General features: G+C 37.1%; 1 protein-coding gene across 9 annotated transcripts in view; it reads right to left on the bottom strand.

The window, feature by feature from the left end:
• The window catches only part of ptprub (protein tyrosine phosphatase receptor type Ub), a 190,264-nt gene that overhangs the window by 93,826 nt on the left and 76,838 nt on the right, over positions 1–19,600 (bottom strand). For all 9 annotated transcript variants that reach the window (XM_058387584.1, XM_058387605.1, XM_058387628.1 and 6 more), the window contains exon 3: positions 856–1,127. In XM_058387584.1, coding sequence (XP_058243567.1) covers positions 856–1,127 — 272 coding nt within the window. The remainder of the gene's footprint in view (positions 1–855; positions 1,128–19,600) is intronic.

The raw sequence follows: 19,600 nt of genomic DNA, 5'->3' as shown, positions 1-19,600 counted from the left end.
AGAAGCATGTCTTTGGACTGCAGGAGGAAACTGAAGCACCCAGAGGGAACCCACCAAGCACAGGGAGAACATGCAAACTCCCCACACACACAGTGAGAAGGAGCAGGACTTGAACACAAGACACTGGAGGCGTGCTAACCACTAAGCCACCGTGCCACCAATGTGACATTCTTTAGATCTATTTCAAAATCAAAGCAATTCATCTGCTGGTTAAATTGATCATTCCATATAAATCCTACAAACATTTAACAACCCATTCATGAAATATTGTGCCTAGAAGAGTCTCAGACTGACACCCTGACCGGCAGACAACCACAATGCCTTCACCAGCTAGTGCCAGAGGGATAAAAGTAAATCCATTATTTAGGAAAAATAAGTGAAAATAAACTATATTACATTATAAATGATGTGTATTCAGGAAATTAAAGGACACTAAAAAAAGACATGGTATCATAAATATCCAAATTACTGCAAATATGTACTAATTATACAAGTACAGCACAACACTGATTGTTAGTGTCTAGTTCATTGTAGCTACTACTTTTATGAGGCAATCAAACTGAAAGGAAACTTAAAAGAAGAAGAAGAAGGAAGTGAAAATAAGGTGAATTAAATCAGAAGAAAAATTTAATGCTTGTAAGAAAAAAGAACATTTTCATTTAAGGTTATTGGATGTATTGTTAATATTCTGCCTCACATCCAAGAAGCTTCATCAGTTTTTCTCAGATGAGCAGAGAAACAGATTGTGACATTATAACACAGGTCTAGTCATGTTGACATACTACTAATAGACACTCACCTAATTCAGGACCTTAACCATTAACCCCTTACCCAGAGCTAGAGACTTCTTCTCACCTGGTACTCGTTGGGCCAAAAGGTGCTGACTGCCAGCTCCACCTGATACCACTGGCGACCCTGTGAGCCCGAGACGTTCCACACTGCCATGCCCAGCGGCCCTCCGTTCACCCGCACGTATGCTCGCAGCGCCCCGGGGCTGTGTCCGTCCCGGCTGTACAGGAAGTAGCTGAACTGGACGCAGTGCGTGTCGTTCTCGCTGAGCGTCTGCAGCAGCAGCTGAGCTCTCTGGCCCGCGGCATGCTGGGAAGAGTTTACTATCATGTAAGAGCCTGGAGGAAGAGGAACATGACACGGTGAGAGTCAATTACAGAAAACTGTTATTAGTGTCAACACATACTGTGCAAGAGCCATGCAAATGTGTATGCTAATTTAGAAGCTTCATCTAATGGAGTAGAATTTAGATCATTTAAGGACAGGAAGAGTAATGACTCAAGGTGAACATGGTGAGCTTTTCCCTTCTCAATAAATCAAAAACTAGACCCTGAGTAAGTCAAGTGCTCTGAATATGCATATCTTCTGAAATATATATATAATATTTCAGATGAAGTGCAATTCACATTAAAGCCAGTGCACAAAAGAAAAGCACAAATACAGGCACACGTTTGTATTTTTGTTTAGTTCCCAGAGAACAAAGAGACGAGGGAAAAACAGTGATTTTCAGATTTACTGTGAAGCATGTCTGGCACGCTTGTGTAGTTTTCACTGATACAACCAACTGCTGTTTTCTCATTCCCATGTTTCAAAGCCCCTGTTTATCTATTTGTATATCTGTTTGCTGTTTTTGCTTAGATAAGTTCAAGGGATTTGGCTTTCTCTCTTCATATTTCTCAATAGAAATAAAATCAAAAAATGGGGAACAGAAAAACAAAAGTTCTATTTAAGTCTGGTTCTGGGGGGTGAAGCAGGCTTCTAAATACCGCTGTCATATCAACAAGCAGAGAAATTATACTAAAAACATTCCTAAGGGAAGGACATACTTACACACACACACACACACACACACACACACATGGTCCAGTACTTTCCTCACTGTTAATTACAGTGACATGCTGATTACACACAGAGGACAGTGGGGCATTGAGGATAGCAGTCCATCTGCAAGAAGAGATGTGTGAGTAATTACCAGTGGCCCATACACACATCTACATGTTCATACACACACACACACACACACACAAACATGCACCGGCAAACACTGGCACTTTGATATTTTTGATGATGATGACGATGATGATGATTATGGGATACAAACTTAACTGATTAGTAAAAAAAACACACACACACACACACACATACACATGCACGCGCACACACACACACACACACATACACATGCACGCGCACACACACACACACACACACACACAAACACACACACACAAACACACGCACACACATACAGCATAAAGCTATAGTTTTCCCTGCTCTAATCAGGACACACTGACCCAAACACCCTTCAAATGCACACTGACTAACAAGATTAACTGAAGCTTGCTAGGAAATTGTGTGTAGGAGTGCAGTACTGAAAACTGTTATCCCTCCACTCCAAGGACTTTGGGGCAAGTCATGGAAAATGAAACATGAAGGAAGAAAGCAAAAGGCAGCGTTTGTCTAACTGAGTAACAGAAAAAAGTAAGACATGTCACTGATGCTGCAGTAACTTTCTATTTATGTTTACTCAAACATATCACTAAAAGCAGTGCGAATTATAATTTGTGTTAAACCAAGACACGGAGACTTGCTCATGCTTTATGTACACAAATGTTTAGTATAAACAATGCTGTGTTTATGCGTCTAATGAGTCGAGTCATGTCGGAAACACAACAGAGCACATAAACAGCAGATGTTGTGGTGGGAAATGTCTAGGTACTAATAATTCTCATTTAATGCTTGCAACATTTATGAGCATGTAACAAAATGTAAACATAAGCTCAGTGAAATCTGAATTAGGCCTTCTGAATGAAGCAAGTATGTAATTAAGCTCTACTTGAGGTTAAGGGCTACTAATTGTAAAGTGGTCCAGGAAAATTCGTTGGATGTCGCTGTGGGCGAATTCTGGCAAACTGCCAAAAACGACGAAAACATTGAGCCTTTACCAAAATATATTTTTTCTCACTATAGCACACTATGCCATGACAACTTTAAGACAATAAAATGACATCTGAATGTTTCATTTGTCAAAGATGTAGCTGAGTAAGACCTACGCAATATTAACCCTGACATCCCAGTGCATTTCCATGGTGACCGCCTGTGTAAGCATTTCAACATAGTGATTTTCTCAGTCTTAGAACAATCGCAGAGAATCATGTACGATTTTGTCGGTGATGAATTGTGTAATCGTGTGAGCCTCTCTACGACTATTCACAAGTGCAGCGATGAGAAACAGCCAACAAAAGCCCAAGAGGAAATCGAATTCCTCTGCTGTCATGCACAGCTGATCCCTGAATCCAGTTTATTGTACATTTATTTGTGCAGTAGGGCGAGGGCAAAATGTAAGCAATAAAATATTGCCTGCCCAAATAGATGTGTGGGACAGCAAAAAAAAAACAGGGCAGGGATCTTTCCCAGTGAAAGACTGTTTATTGTGTACACCCCTTAAAACCACTGAACAACTCATCACAAGCAATTCAAGTAGTGTAGGGTATACTCTGCCTAGAAAGCCAGTTCAACAATGCCTGTGGTTAAAAACTGCCTGTCTGTCTAAAGATGTCTAAAACTATGCTAACTACATCTGTATTAATCACACAGTGAACATCCTGCTTTGATCAAGTATATAATCAATTGGTTTGTGATCAGATATCATCTTTATACGTCTGTGATGCTCCAGCACCATAAATGGATTTCTCTTTGACTTTCGGGTATTTCCACATTTTAAAAATAAAACTTGACTTCTGGAAAGCCTGGACTGATGAGAATGTAAATAAATGGAGGATTTTTTTTTTCATGAAGGACATTTTGTAGCTAGATAATTACTCTGTGCTTCTACACAGATACTGCAGACACCCAAATCATATGCAACTGGAAAACATTATGTCATCCGTATTAGAGTATGTGTATGCATGTATTTGTCTAGCCTTGTTCTCTGAATCTATTTTACATAAACAGCTTCCTAAGAAGTTATTTTCAATAACACTTCACTGAGTGCTTATTAGCCAAACAGATACACAAAGACATCACAGACATTAAAAAAACAAGTTCGCTGGTGCATAGTGAAAACAGAAAATTGTTCATTGTCCTTTTCGTAAGCGTTGTCAGTGTGGAAGTTATTACAAAGCAGGCGCCAACAAGTAATTTTTTTTTTTTAAATATATATATATATATATATATATATATATATATATATATACTACCAAAGAATAGTCATAGTTTGTGCTATTTAGTCGCGGGTTAACTGTGTCTTGAGGCAGAATGAAAAATGTGTCTGAGGATCCTCATAGCGAAAAACAGATGTGTGGAATTAAAAACATCTGTGAAGTAAGGACAGTGAACAGGCTTTTGGAGTGTACAGCCATGAACTGAATGTGACGCAGTAATATGGTTTTGCGGTAGGTTGGTGACGCAGCAGGGCAAATCTTACTCTTGGCGCTGTGTCTATGGCCACCCACTTCAGCTGTATACAGCGATAAGAAAGCTGAAAAGAAAGTCCAAACATTCCAACACTAAGGGTTTGCTCTAAAAATTCTCTAGAAATTCTTTGACAAACTGGGAGGCACACCTTTAGTGTTCCAGCATGTGACAGTCTAACTATTCAAAAGCAAGTGTGCAATTTCAGCAGTCTGTTAAGATTATAATTGATCACACTGTACCGGATAAACGTAATAAAATATTTCATAACATACTGAGAATGTGTTCTCCATGTCAGATTATATAATGAGGTTCCTTTAACGATAGACCCGCAATTAAGGGAAACTGTATATTCTGCTTGCATCCTCAATCAGCTTGATGCTGAAAATGAGGTCAGATAAACTGAGACAGTTTATTATTTGAGTCCATTAGCGTGCTTTGTTTACGTTTCACCATGTCCACTTCCATATTTGTAGCTGTCTCAGATTTGTCAGAGTTTTGTGTAATCCTATGGCTTCCTCCTACTGGAGGCTTTCAAACTAACGTCACAGCAACGGTGTGACACTAAATCAGCTGTACCACATGCATTCACAAATTTGATGACTTGATAATGTGTGGTTTTTGTCTAAAATGACAAAACTGTATGGAAAAGTATACAGTGTAAAGCAGTGTAAACCCCAACTGAGATATAACCTTCACTACTTTGATGATGTAGTGTATAAACAGATAGAGAGTAAAGGTCTGACAGTGATGGCATCCACACCTGCTGATTCTGTCATGCTGTTTGTGCTTTTAAGCAGTCCTGCATTTAACACGGTGAAAACGTAGAATATGAAAAGCCACTACAAAGACTGATCCATCAGATACAGCTGAACGAGTGTGCACTGCATCAAGAAGTTCTGGGATTCTATCCTACCAGAGAGTGAATTTAAACTAAATATCTTCTTTAATAGAATGGGTAGTGCATGTTGGGTATCTTTGTACTAACAGCCACACACTGTGTATAGAGGCATGAAAGCGAATGAAACACATTTTGCCACATTATTTCGAGTCTGACAGCCTGTAAAGTCAATGTACACCCAAGAGGGGAGAAATCAAAATAGCAATGCTGTTGTATATGTGAGGCATACAAAATCAGACCTGTCAGACCTGCCTTTCTAAAATGGCACGAGATAGCACAATAATACTGTTGGATTTCTTTTTTTCTTTCAGAAAAGCACATTATCAATACGCAGGATTTTCTAGTTAGTTTCATCAACTATGTAAGTTTTTCTTTTCATTTTCTTTTTTTTTTCATTTCAAACACACCAGCACATCTTATAATACTGATGATGATATGGCATGAAATTAAAAAAAAAAAAAAAAAAAAAAAAAAAATCAGCTGGAGTACTGTCATACGGATTTCTTGTAAAAAGAAAATTAAAAAATAAAAGAGGTAGTCTTTTACAAAAAAATAAATAAAAAGAAGAAAAAGAAGAAGAAGTGTTCTTTGTCTATACAGTAGGGCTGTTTACTGGGAAACAGTAAGGATTTTACAACATTGTAACAATATTTGGGACTATTTAATAAATATTTAATATTACTTAATGAATAGTCTACTCATTCTTTGTATCACATGTTGTAATTTAACCATTACATGAAGCATCTTCACTGCTGTAGTTTAAGATATCACCAGCAGGTGGGAAAATGAGTAAACTCATGAGTATGCTCACAGTGAATATCCTCTGAACATGCTTCGTACTGTAACTTTACTCCTCAACGCATGATTTATAATTGCACTACCCAAGGTCACCCAGAAGACAACTGGTTCCCTTCTGAGTCTGGTTTCTCTCAAGGTCTTTTTCCTCATCTCAGATCAGGGAGATTTTCTTAGCAGCGTCACCTCTTGCTCATTAGGGAACTAAATATAAATCTACATTCACATTTCTGCGAAGCTGCTTTGTGACAAAGTTTGTTGGTAAAATAAACTGAATTGTACTTTATAGAGTTGGATGCTAGCAGGATAGATAGTAGTTGTACTACCAGATGGTATCATTTTTAAATAGAGAATTCCTCATATATTCCTTAGTAGCACACTAATGTACCATGCAATCATCAGGTATGCTCCATATGTTATTTTTTATGATATAATTATGTGATGATATTTAGAGAAGTGCTCTACAGTAAAATGCTACGGCATGCTATTAATAAATATAGAGAGGCATTTATCTAATCTGACTAACAGCATGGATACACTGATGGATCTTGAGTGTTCCACGTAGTATAGTATTGCTGAAGGTTCCACAGTTTAAAGCTCCAGTAGTCAAAACTTCTGTATTATTGGAATCAGTAATCTGTGAAATCAGAACGTTTGCTTCGATTAGAGACAAATCAAACCCTCAGTTTTACTACGGCACGAAAATATATTTAGCTTACAAATCTGCTATTCATAACGTATCATAGACTTGGAATTTTCTATGAAATATTATATTACATATTAATTAAATGAAAAGAAGCCGTGGCCATGCAGGATTATATTTATATAGACAGTCATCAGATCTCACTAATTTAATACACATTATTACATATCCAGAGCTAAATGATAATCTGCATCATAAATCTTCCTAGGTAGACAGTTTTTTTGACACATAATGAATCTTTATTAAGACTCTTTAATACTTTGTTCATGTGAATGAATGCATTTTGTCACTCCATTTGTTTTTAACAAAATGTTACAAAAGCAGTACTTAACAACCTCAATACCATACACAGTATTATATATACACTATAACAATGTTCACACACATAAACCCCGGGAGTGCAACAGAAATTAATTGATTTTACTTGAATATTTTCATTTTACTAGTCAGGTGAAAAGGCTGGATACGTACTACACTAAACAAGCATTTGTAATATTAATTATTATAGCAATTATTGTACTACATCTTGGTGAACTACAATATCTGAGCTACTATGAGCGTATGAAAACGGGGGAAAGGATTGGCTGGGGTGTTTTGTGGAGTGTTCTGGTGGCACTGGCCCCTGCAAATAATCAGTCACTGACTGACCTGCAACACATATCAGCCTGTCTACTCTAAAAGGATTTTATAATCTCACTGAAATTACCAAGCAATGCTGGACACATTCAATTTCCTAACACAAAGCATTTAATTCTGAATGTTCATCCTAATTAAAAAATCTATCTATTGCATTTAAGATTAGTGGGGTTGTACTGGAGTTTAGAAATGTTCGACTGCAAACGAGCAAATGTTCAAATGCAAATGAACAATCCTGGGCTTTTATTTTGCTAATAGTTCATCAGTCGTCGAAATCAGGACTGACTGATGTCTGATCAAAACCATTATTCTGACATGCAAAAAAAACAAAAGAAACAATAACCAAGTTCTAGATTAGCTATTCAGCTGCTTATCTAAGAACCAAAGTATGTCTTTACATAAGCCGCTTACTGTGCTATGAGGGTAATGGCTGAAATCTATGTCCTAATTCTACAGCTCTGTCATTTCACATTCTCATTCCTCAGTGGTGTGCAACACCTGGGGTTGAAGTAAATCAAGATCAATATGCAGCTCTTTAAACACAGTTTTACTGTTTTATTAAACTCTAGAACATTATTATATTTCCATGGTGGGCAAAGGTTTAGTGGGAAATGGACTTGTCTCTGTTAGCGAGAACTTCTCAGACAGAATCATAAATAAAAAAGAATCTTGTCCTACTTATTTGTTATTACTGCAGTGAACTCACAGCCTTACTTTCTTCTTTTTCTCTCTTTTTTTTAAAAAAATAGTTATGAGAATAATTTTCCCAAACAAACAACTAGAGGGGGGGGGATAAAAAGCTACAGCATGAGCACAGAAGTCCTCAGGCTGATCTATTCAATAAGTTCAGCTGTCCCTTCTGCCTGGATGACATTTTTGTTGGACGCCATCTGTGTGTAACCTTTGACTAGTCACCTCATCAGGCAGATGCCCTCATTCACCAATAAAGCCTAGTGAAGAAATCAAACATCAAGTGACCTTTGGAAAATTATGCCTTGGAGCCTTGTGAAATCTGATAACACGTCTGGTCCATCCCATGCTGACCCTATCAAGGGCATAGGAACATACATAAGGAGATTAGGAGTAAGTGCGTCTCCATCATCATTCATCCAGAGCACGAAAGGATCACAGCCGCTATCTCAGAGATAACAGTGACTGAAGGGGAGGGAGGTAAGAAAAAGGGAAGAGAGGAAGGAAAAGAGTATGAGGAGAAAGAGAACAGAGAAAATGCATGTCAAACCTTTAGGAAGAGAATGAGATAGAGGAAGAATAGAGCATTTAGAAGAAAAAGGTTTGAAGCAACTATTGATGGAGAAAGAATGAGGATGACATTACAGGAAAAAGGAACTTCCTTTTTTATGTTTCTGTTTTTTCCCGTTGATCACAACATGGCTCTGCTGATGCACACTGCATCATTATGAACATCACAACTGTCGAGATTAAAAATCCACCATCCACCACCAATGTTAGCATTTTCACAAAAGATGAAAGCTGGAATGTGATTCTGTTCAGTGGATACAGGAGCCGGGTCAGTGTGTCAAAATTATAACATATTATTATTATTATTGTTGTTATTATGTATACAAATATACTATTAGTATCATGAACTCGTCATTCAGTATGCTAGCTCCTGAAGTGAGAACCTTAATTAGAGGTGGGAGAGCTACGAAGTGTAATTAAAAGCATTTAATTATAAGCAAAAATAAGAATATGTAAAATATCCTAAGAAAATTAAAATGCATGTTTTAATTTATAAGGAACCGATGAAAGGTGGGACATGTGTGCTGTGTAGTAATGTGTAGTAGTGGGACTATTACTACTACTACTACTATTATTATTATTATTATTATTGACAGCTAATAGTTCTAATTATACAACTTCTGCATTGCAGCATGTTTTAATATTTGAAAAAAAAAAATTTCCTTCCATTTTGAAGGACAGAAAAGAACCAAACCACTTGCTTAACTAATCCAATCATAACCTGAAAACATGTTTCAGTAAATAAAACTCATTGCTTTTGCGGTATGTACATATGACCTTCTAAGCACAAATGAACTAAGGAAATGCATAAAGAAATTCCCAGTATTATTGTGGTGAAAGTTAGACTTACAAACTTGAACTCATGCTTGAACTCACATTATAGCTTTAAAAACAGGTTGATTATAGAGTCCCTGCAACACTATTATATAAATATAATAAAAAAATTTAAGTACAGATATTTGTAAATTGTAACAGTGCATTTGTAACTCCTCTGCGATAACAGAGGTTAATTATGCTCCAATCTGAATGAAATTACACTCTTTAAACAAGTTGCAGGTTTCCCATAATAATACAATGAAATCCAATGTACAAGCAAGCTAAGGGCAAAACGTCTACTGAAAGCCATTAAGCGGAACTGTGTGTGAATGCAGCATGCAAGAGTAATAACGATAATAATAGTGGTGGCTGAGACCAGAAGAAATCTGCATCCACAGGATTACAGCCGACACTTTCAAGTTCCATTTTTAACCATACATCTCTACACTCTATACTGTCAAATAATGGAGACAGTATATCTCTACCATATACTGTCAAATAATGGAGCAGCTCACTGTGCTGTGGTCTGTGCTTAAAGCTGTCAGGTAATAGAAGTGCATTCATGTCCATGCACGGCTTTCGGATCATTCAACCCATGCTCATCAATCACCTCATCAATCACGCCCTGATAAACATCACCCATTCACTTCGATAAAATGCATCTATCATTAAAGATAAACATTGGGACAGAGATGCAGGTTGATTGACAGGCTGAGTGACATGATGTGATTTGACACGGTATTTTAATGTTATTTTGCCGCTTGCAAACATGGGTTTAGGAAAGGTGAAATACTGTATTGCTCCCTAAGGTTAGTCGAAGGTGTCTGGTAAATTTTGGCTCCATTGTCTACAATATATACTGTATTGTGTATTGTATGTGTCCAGGTGTGTTTTGGTTGTAATAGAGGGGTACACTAAAAAAGGTCAAATATCTTGTATTGTCAAATCTGAACTTGACATTTAATCTGAAATTATTACACCTATTTCTAGACATCTGTACTTGTTTTTGGAGGCTTACAATTAATAAAATATGTCTAGAAATAAGCTTAAATTTATTATTATGTTTGGTTTACTCTAATCCTCTTAAAGGAAAATGTTGATAACTGACTATATTTAAGATATGTTTATTTACTAACACTTCGATTTCAGGGATATCAATTAAGTCTGTCCAGTTAGGAAGCAGAAGTGATTATGAATCACTGTAATTGTGTTTCACCTGCTATATATTGTAAGCGGTCTACGACTGGTCCTATTAACAGGCTTTTTAGCTAAATTAAAGTGTAGAGAGGAAAGACTTTAAAATGTTTTGCTGCTCAAAGCTGTTCTTTTGCTGTTTTTTTTGACACTAACTCACTCCATTCTCTCCCTTCACAGACCCTCATGCACAAGGGCTTTTTTTAATGTCCATTGGCCACTGAAGAAAGACAGTTGTTTGTTGCCTGGACTGGGTGCTGAGTTCATGCTGTTCTACTTGAAGTGGAGATGTTTAAAAACCATATGAAAGCCACTCAACCATTTACTTATCACAAAGGTCAAGCATCCGCAGGCTCATATATTTGATATAAATAAATCCACACATTTTCTGCATCCTTTTGTTTATTGAACATCTCTGAGTCAAAATAGTTTAGGCTTTTTAAAAGCACATTGAACTGCTTTAACGGAGAGAAATAGAGCCTGTGGAGAAAAGTGACCATTTCTTCACAGCCTAATGGAAGATCACAGGATGGGACAAATGGAGGAGAGGGGGAAAGGCAAGGGCAATAAGAGGATATGCGCGCACACACACACACACACACACACACACACAGGTAGAAAAACTATATAGATTTATAAGGATGAGAATGAATACAAACACATTATTGCAGATACTAGTATCCCGTAGGACAAAAAAATAGAAGGTTTTTATTTTCATGGAGAGCAGGGAGGTTTCAGCACAATTCCCAGCCCAACTTCAACTCCAAACTGGAACAGTTGGTTATACAGCTTACAGCTATACAGCTGCTCTGTACAGCCCATGAAGCAATTCTCTGATGGACTCTTCTCGTGGAATCCCAGAAATTCATAGGGACATTTTAATGAAATGCTGCTTAAAGGACCCCATGCACTTCATCCTCTTTACTTATTCTTTTACTACTTATTATTTTATTTTGATTTACTTGGCCTTATGTGTATTGTAATCTTGATCTATGATTTGTCCTTGTTCTGTGTCCTTGTAATCTGTTGTGCATTTTACTGCTGCTCCTCTTCAGCATCTATCCATTCAACCATCCATCTATCTATTTATTTTTATTGTAGACTAGCCACAGCACTGCATCTCAACTTTCCAGTAGATTTCCAGTGAATCTTTCTGGCATGTAACAAGCTAAAATAAACTACAGGAAATCTGTTCAAAAATTATTAGGTGGCTATTGTTGCTCTTGTAAAGAACTACTGCCCCTGGTTTAGCAAAGGCATTGTAGTTTTGAAATATACTAATTCACATTATAAAGAAGACAGCAAGCTTGGCAGAAAGTTCCACAGGGATTCTGGTTCAAAGGGTGAATGAAGGAATGTTCTCCAAATTGCTATTTGTTGTGATTTGTGAATGAAAATCAACTTCTTTTTCCAACAGGCCTGTTTTTTTCCATCAGGCATTTCTGGGGAATAGTTGGATGGTCCACATTAAAAAACAATAAACAGTTCTTATGTAGACCTTGCCCTTTTCTGGTTTAAATCGGAATCTGATAGAAATATTTGGCACATTAAAGCAATAAAACTGCAGAAAATTCTGTTGTATTACACTGAAAAAAGTGTGCAAATGTTAGCAAGTGAAAATACCTTAAATATAGTCTGTTATCAACTATTTCCTATTAGAAGATTACAGTAAAGCAGCAAACAAGATTATTAAGCTTATTTCTAGACATATTTCACTATTTATAAGTTTGAAATTTTCTTATTCTATCTGCCAACAAAGCAAGAGTAGTTCAAGACTGAAATGAGTGCAAATGTCTAGAAATAGGTTTAAAAATAATCCCTTGTAATCTTCTAAATGGAAAAGCTAGATCATTTAGACTAGAATCAAGATATTTTAATTTGCTAAGATATAATTTTACGCAGTGTAACACCCCTAGTACCTTCATACACACACATCAGAAAGTAGCATAGTTTAAGATTTTTTTTATTTTATTTTATTTTTTTCTTCTCTCATTTCAAACTTCTCGGATCCAGACCGAATGGTTTACCTTCTCTCAATCAGAGTAGTGCTTCACAGAGCTCTGAGCTCAACACGCATAGCCACTATGGTGATATGAATAAGCTGGCAGCATAAATCATGTTGTCTGTCTGGCTCACTCTCTCTTCTCATACACACACTCTACAATGAGTGCAGGTGTGCCCTGCATTCTAAAAGGATCAAGCACCCATTCTGCAGTAATGTGACTCATAACCTACCTGCAAATGCAAGGGTTTGATCTAGAAATACACGTGAGAGGATATATAAAACCACACTGAGGGACATTAACGCATCATAGCTTCATGACTAGAAGATGCTGCTTCCCTCGATGTGAACTTCTCAAAAAGCTGGGACATGTATATATGGATATTTCATTATAATCCAGTTCCACCATAAAAATTTTTTGTTCTGTCATGTAGGTAGTGTATTTCTAGAGCAAGCCAAACAGAAAAAAAACCAATGTATGCAAAATCCACTTGCTAATTTGGCATTTGTTTAGCATTTAAACCCAAGGGCATTCATGATGAAATAATATAACTAATTGCATTTTGTTTTCTTTCATCACTTGCATGAATAGCTTTAGCCATTCAATCAAACATACTATTGTTCCATTAGAAGAAAGCATTATTACCAATCATTCCTTTGCAATTATTTTATAAAATGCAATTACAAGGCATCTTAATGTGGCGCTATATTGAGCATGATGATGTAGGAAAGCTGCTCATTAGAAAATGGAATGAACCTAACACACCAAATATGAAATTTATTAAATGGTGCCTATAAGCCATGGAAATCTGAAAAATGAAGTGCATCATGTACTGTTTCAATATTTTCATGATGATGATTTTATTATTTACCCAAATCCCAACTCTCATAGAATTGTAAATATCCAATTTGCTTTAACAATTCAACAATAATGAAGATAGATATCTAGATTCTGTCAAAAGCCAAGGTTTTTAATAAACTATCCTCCCACATGCACAGACACACACACACACACACAAACACACACACACACAAATATTTTACTCTTAAAATGATATGACTGTTGCTAAATTCCACTATGCCTGCAGCCATGACCGAACCTAATGCCAGTAAGAAAAGAGAAATTTTCTTTCAAGAAAATTTTTCATTTTAAACCTGTGGTGCAGTGGGTCACGTTGCATGCTGCATGGTGCCCTGTGATAGAGTGGTAACCAATCAAAGGGTATATTCCCACCTTATGGATCTAGTATGACCCTGAACAGTATAAAGCATTTACTGGAAAAGGCATGAATAAAAGTTTGTACAAAGAAATAGAAATAAGTGTCGAAAAATATTCCATCCAATATATCCTATAAGTGTTGCCATAAGAATTTTATATAAATATAACATCCATATAAATATATGAACATTTACACACACACACACACACACAAGCAATGTTGCATAGAAGAAGCCTTCTGTATTGCAAAAATCAATTTTCATCTCCATTGTTGTATATGTGCAGCACAGACTGACACTCTCCCATCTCCTGCTTTTAACACCTAGCCCAAGGTGTGTGGAATCTCTATCCTCACCTTCTCAGAACACTCCATCATAGACTCTCTCTTTTCCTATACATTTTACATGTTCTCTTTTTTAAGCTCACTATCCATCAGATCCCTCACTTTTCATCTCACTTACCTGAGCCTTAACTACAAACAACCTAAATGCATACCAACTTGTCTAATCACCTTCCCTTCCCTTCCCTTCCCTTCTCTCTCTCCCTCTCTCTCTCCATTTATTTCCCTCTCCTCTCACTTGTTCTCCTCTCTCTGGAATGTATGTCCATTAAAAAAACACAGCCTCAGTAATGGGCTTCCAGAGCAGATAGAAGCAAGTCCCATGCTGTGAGCGTCTGTCCTCATACAACTCAAATAGACAGCGCATGCAGGCGCCAGCCATCATGGACCTGCAAGGCTGCAGATACATCTGCAGTGAATTCTGGACGACGTGCGCATGTGAGACACACTGCCACACATCAAAGCTCACAGAAGTACTGCAAAACTGCTCCCTGAATGTGATAACAAATAAAACCTCAAACATTGTCTACAGCAGTCCTGACTGCATGCACTGATCTGTCCCTGAGAAAATGAGACATCTTCAGCAATAAGGCTTCCTGCTGTCAGCACCCAAGCTCTTTATCTCAAAAATGACAGGCTATGCACAATTACTCTCCAGCCTCAGGGGACCAACTCTTCTGCCTGGCAAGAGGGTCCTCAGGTAGAAAACAGAGAACAAGAGAGAACTCTTGTCTGAAATTTGTTTAGCCCCAACCACTACATCACCCCTCAAGTAAAAAAAAAAAAAGATTATGGAACAAGAATGAAAAACGAGGAAGCCCACAGCAGCACGGAATCAAATCCTCGATAAGGGGGGGGGGGGGGGGGTAAAAACAGAGATGGAACCATCGTGACCATAGCAATTGCCCTCCAGAGCTGGAGGCAGATAAGCCTTTATCTGGAGCTGCTGTCTGTACAATTCCTGTTGCCAGAGGCAGGAGACAGAGACTGCTGCATCCCGCACGATTTGACCTTTCAACAATCCTCCGAGCTGCATGGTATTAGCTTGCAGGGGCATCGCAGTGAGGACAAGCAAAGAGGGCATGTCATGTGTTCTGGCGTTGCTAAAAAGAACACTCTTTTCATCTGTCATGAAAAAAAGTGTTAATATTGTGGTGCTGTATATCTGAAGAATGCATTTGTGTACTGCAAATCTTTATTATATTCAGTTTCTTTTTTTTCTTCTTCATCATTTAGATGTAGTGTGAAGACTGCAGAACTTCCGATTGTGTCATAAACACTTATACATTATACATTTCATCCTAGAAAGGAGGCACAATGATGTTATCATGCATTGTGCAAGTAATTTTCGCTACCTCTGCCATACATTAAAGACAGAGCTGTTTAGGTCAGCAGCATTATATGCTGCATCTACCTGCTGTTCCTGGGATAGATTCCAGAGCCACCGCAATCCTGACTGGGATAAAGCAGTTACTGAAGAAAAATGACTGAATAAAAGGCGAACATACTGTACACCTGACTCCTCTGAGCTGGGCACTTTGGCCAAATTTAGAGGCAGTGTCGCATGTATCAATTCAGTGAAACAGCTTTGTACTTCTATTCTACAAGGACAAGAATCCGATGAAAGATTAAGCATGACAGACAGCAGGGCTGAGCTGATAGCTGTCTAGCCTGTATGTAAACTGTCTATCCTGTATGTCAGCCTGTTTAGCAGCTAACACTGTCTTTGCAGTGTTGATTAACAGCAACCTTTCTTTAATAAATTACAGAAATAGCTCCCAGGAAATGTTTGAAGCTTGTTAGCTAGTTTTATTAAGCAGCGGACGAATGCTCCGTATACGAGGCCACATTAGACACTTAAATGGGTAATTTATGTTGCTGTGAAGTTGCTTCATATGATTCACCACGATAAACACATTGCTGGTATTTCTTTTCCTGTATATACATATAGTGTCACATTGTTTTATTTGTGGATATTGAGACAAAGGTAGCATTCAGTTCTGAAAGCTTGTTTTTATACTAAGAATTTATAATTCAGTGTAACCAGTTTAAGTAATGAGTAATTGGGGGAAAAAAACAGCCATAGTCTACTTAAACCAATTACATATTCAGCATGGCAATCACATGCTGTATACAAAGGACAGTTGCTACTGGTGATAGTTGATTTAGGTTCAGATTTAGCCTTCTGTCAGAAACACATGATAGTTTATTGTCAATTGTAGTCATTTGGCTTAAGTTAAGATTTAGAAGATGAAAATCTACAGCAATTTACTGACGAATTTATGTAAATAAAAACAAAAGGTTTTACTCTCTCTGTCTCTCTCTCTCTCTCTCTGTCTCTCTCTGTCTCTCTCTCTCTCTCTCTCACTTTCCCAATATTTTACTAATTCCAATCGAGAATGAATTGCCAGATCATATTACAAATGTGACTTTCCCCAAATGGCTTCCCAAACCCTCTTTCCTTCTTCATAGTAGAAAGAGATAGCAAAATGACAATTCTGCAAAATTATCACATAGCTATGACTGTGTCTATAAATCTTTCAGTCTAAGGTGCTTTAAAGCATGAACTTTACTCTTTAACAAGATAAGTTAATAATGTTATGTTGAATACATCTGATAAAATAAATTAATTTCAGATCAGGGTATGAGAGTATATTTCTGTAATCATAAAGCTTTAACACACACACACACACACACACAAAGGAGACACATCCAGGATATAATCTAAATGGGAAGTTTTTCCCATCCTCTTTTTAGCAGTAAGATGTTAGTAATGCAGTTACTTCATTATCCCAGTGGTAATGTTCATATTGCAAATCTCAAAATCTCAGGATAACATTAAAGACACTGTCGGATCATTGTACACACAAATAGACACACACAAATATTTCTCAGCATGTTGTACACACTTACAACCCACACTTGACACAAATTGATGCATTAGTATGTGAAATTCTTCACACACACACAAATCAGGCAGTATTTTAAAACCACCAACAAGTGAATAACATGATTATTTGATTACAGTGGCACCTGTCATGGAGTGGGATATATGAGGCCGCAGATGAACAGTCAGTTCTCGAGGTTGACGTATTGGAAGCAGGGAAAATGGGCAAGCGTAGGGATCTAAGCAACTCTGATATTAATAAAGTTTAGAAAAAAGCCAAAAACTCTAAACCGTATAGGTCATATGTCCCAATCCAAAATAAATAGCAATAATAATAATTACTATAACTTCATTCCCATGTAAGGTGAGAAAATTTTATAAATATCATATAGAGAAGAAGAAGAAATGGTGTGGGTATGGTTAGACTTATACAAAAGATGATACACACAGACATAACTGCACTGGTTTTTAATTGTTCATAAAATGAGACTTGGGATTCTGTGTCAATATTTATTTATTTTTATCTAAACACAAAACTCTGCTTTCACTCTCATAAATGTTAAGATCACTAGGACAGGGGTGATAAAGAAACAATAGAATGTGTTTTGCCAGTTCCAGTAGTCAATTGTACAATTAAGTAAAGGAACTTTTAAGCAATATAAGGAAGATCTTTATATGTTTTAACTGAAAGGTTTCACTGTCACTGCATGTTATATTAGACTGGATCCTTGACTACATGCTTGATTAACTTAATCAGGTTAATTTCCATATAGAGGTTTATGAACAATTAAAAACCAGTGCAGTTATGTCTATATGTACCATCTTTCATATAAGTCTAAACATACCCACATCAATTCTTCTTCTTTATATGATATTTATAAAGTATTCTCACCTCACATGGGAATGAAGTTATAGTAATTAATTCATGTGATTTTCCAGATCACTTATTTCAAAATGTAATTAAAGTTACAGCCATTTAAATGCTCATAAAGCTTTATTTATTTTCTGGAGAAAAAAAAAACTAGTACTCTACACAATTCAAAGACATTATCAGTCTTTAAGGACCCTGCTGAGACACTATAGGGCAATAATTTAATCATATAGCTTGGGGCAAACATCCTTGGAATTAAGATCAATAGTGATAGATGAGGCATATAATAACAAGCCATTCAACAATGAGCATATAAACACAGGCACTACTGCTCTTTCCTTCTGATGTTTAAGGGAGAGAACATGCCGTAAATCACTGGAAAGCAGTTTAATCTTCTGTACTCTGTACTTTTTTTTAGCGCCAATGATGTTTTCATTAACAATGTACTAGTGGCCTTGATCATGGTTAAAGAGTTTTACTTAGAGTAAAGCCACAATTATGCACTGGATCAATACAAGTGTTCAAACAGCCCTGCCACCAGTGTACAGTAATGAGAAAAAAGGATCAACCCTATAGAAACCTCAGTACTTCTGTATTGGTGAAGATCTGATGGGTGAAGTAAAACACCAGTTTTATTTTCTATAAGGCCCAAGGCTGGGTATGATGTGCACAAAGTTCAAAATAGCACAAAAAAAGTACAAGAAAAAGCAAAAATGTACAATTACTGGGCACTTTTAGGTAAATCTGTATACCTACACATTTATGCAATTAACTGGTCATGTGGAAGAATAAAATCATGAAGATACAGACTAGCATCTTTAGCTCATCCATCAGAATGTGAAAATGTGATCTAAGTCATTCTGACTGTGCCATGGTTGTTGCTGCTAGTCAGGCTGGTTTGAGTGTTTCTATAATTGTTGATCTCTGGGGATTTTCACGCACAAGTCTCTAGAGTTTACACAGAATTGTTCAATAAAAAAAAAATCCAGTGAGAAGCAGTTCTGTAGTCGGAAACACTTTGTACACCTTGCAATACATGTCACATGGACTACAACAGAAGACCACATCAGGATTCACTTCTCTCGGTCAAAAAAAGAAAAAGAAACAGAAAGCTGAAGCTGTAGTGGACACAGGCTCACTAATACTGGACAGGCTGAAGACTGGGAAAATGATTTCTGCTGGAACACAGATGGCAGAATTTGGCACCAACAGCATGAATCCATGGATTAAATCTGCCTTGTGTTATCAGTCCAGGCTGGTGGAGGTGGTGTAATGGTGTGGGGAATGTTTTCTTGGCACACTTTGGGCACATTAATACCAATCATTTCTTGAATACCACAGTCTATTTGAATATTGTTGCTAGTCATGTTCATGGCATGGCTACTTCCAGCATCTTAAGGCAGCATGTCACAAAACAAAAGTCATTTCAAACTGGTTTCATGATCAACAAGTTCAGGGATCTTCAGTGCTCTTCAAAGTCACCGGAACTAAATCCAGTACTACACCTTTGGGATGAGATAGAACGGAGACTCACAGCATGAAAGTGTAGATGAA

The sequence above is a fragment of the Hemibagrus wyckioides genome, linkage group LG01 (genome assembly GCF_019097595.1).
Source record: "Hemibagrus wyckioides isolate EC202008001 linkage group LG01, SWU_Hwy_1.0, whole genome shotgun sequence".
In the NCBI taxonomy this organism is placed as follows: domain Eukaryota; kingdom Metazoa; phylum Chordata; class Actinopteri; order Siluriformes; family Bagridae; genus Hemibagrus; species Hemibagrus wyckioides.
This window is presented reverse-complemented; position numbering and strand designations above follow the sequence as displayed.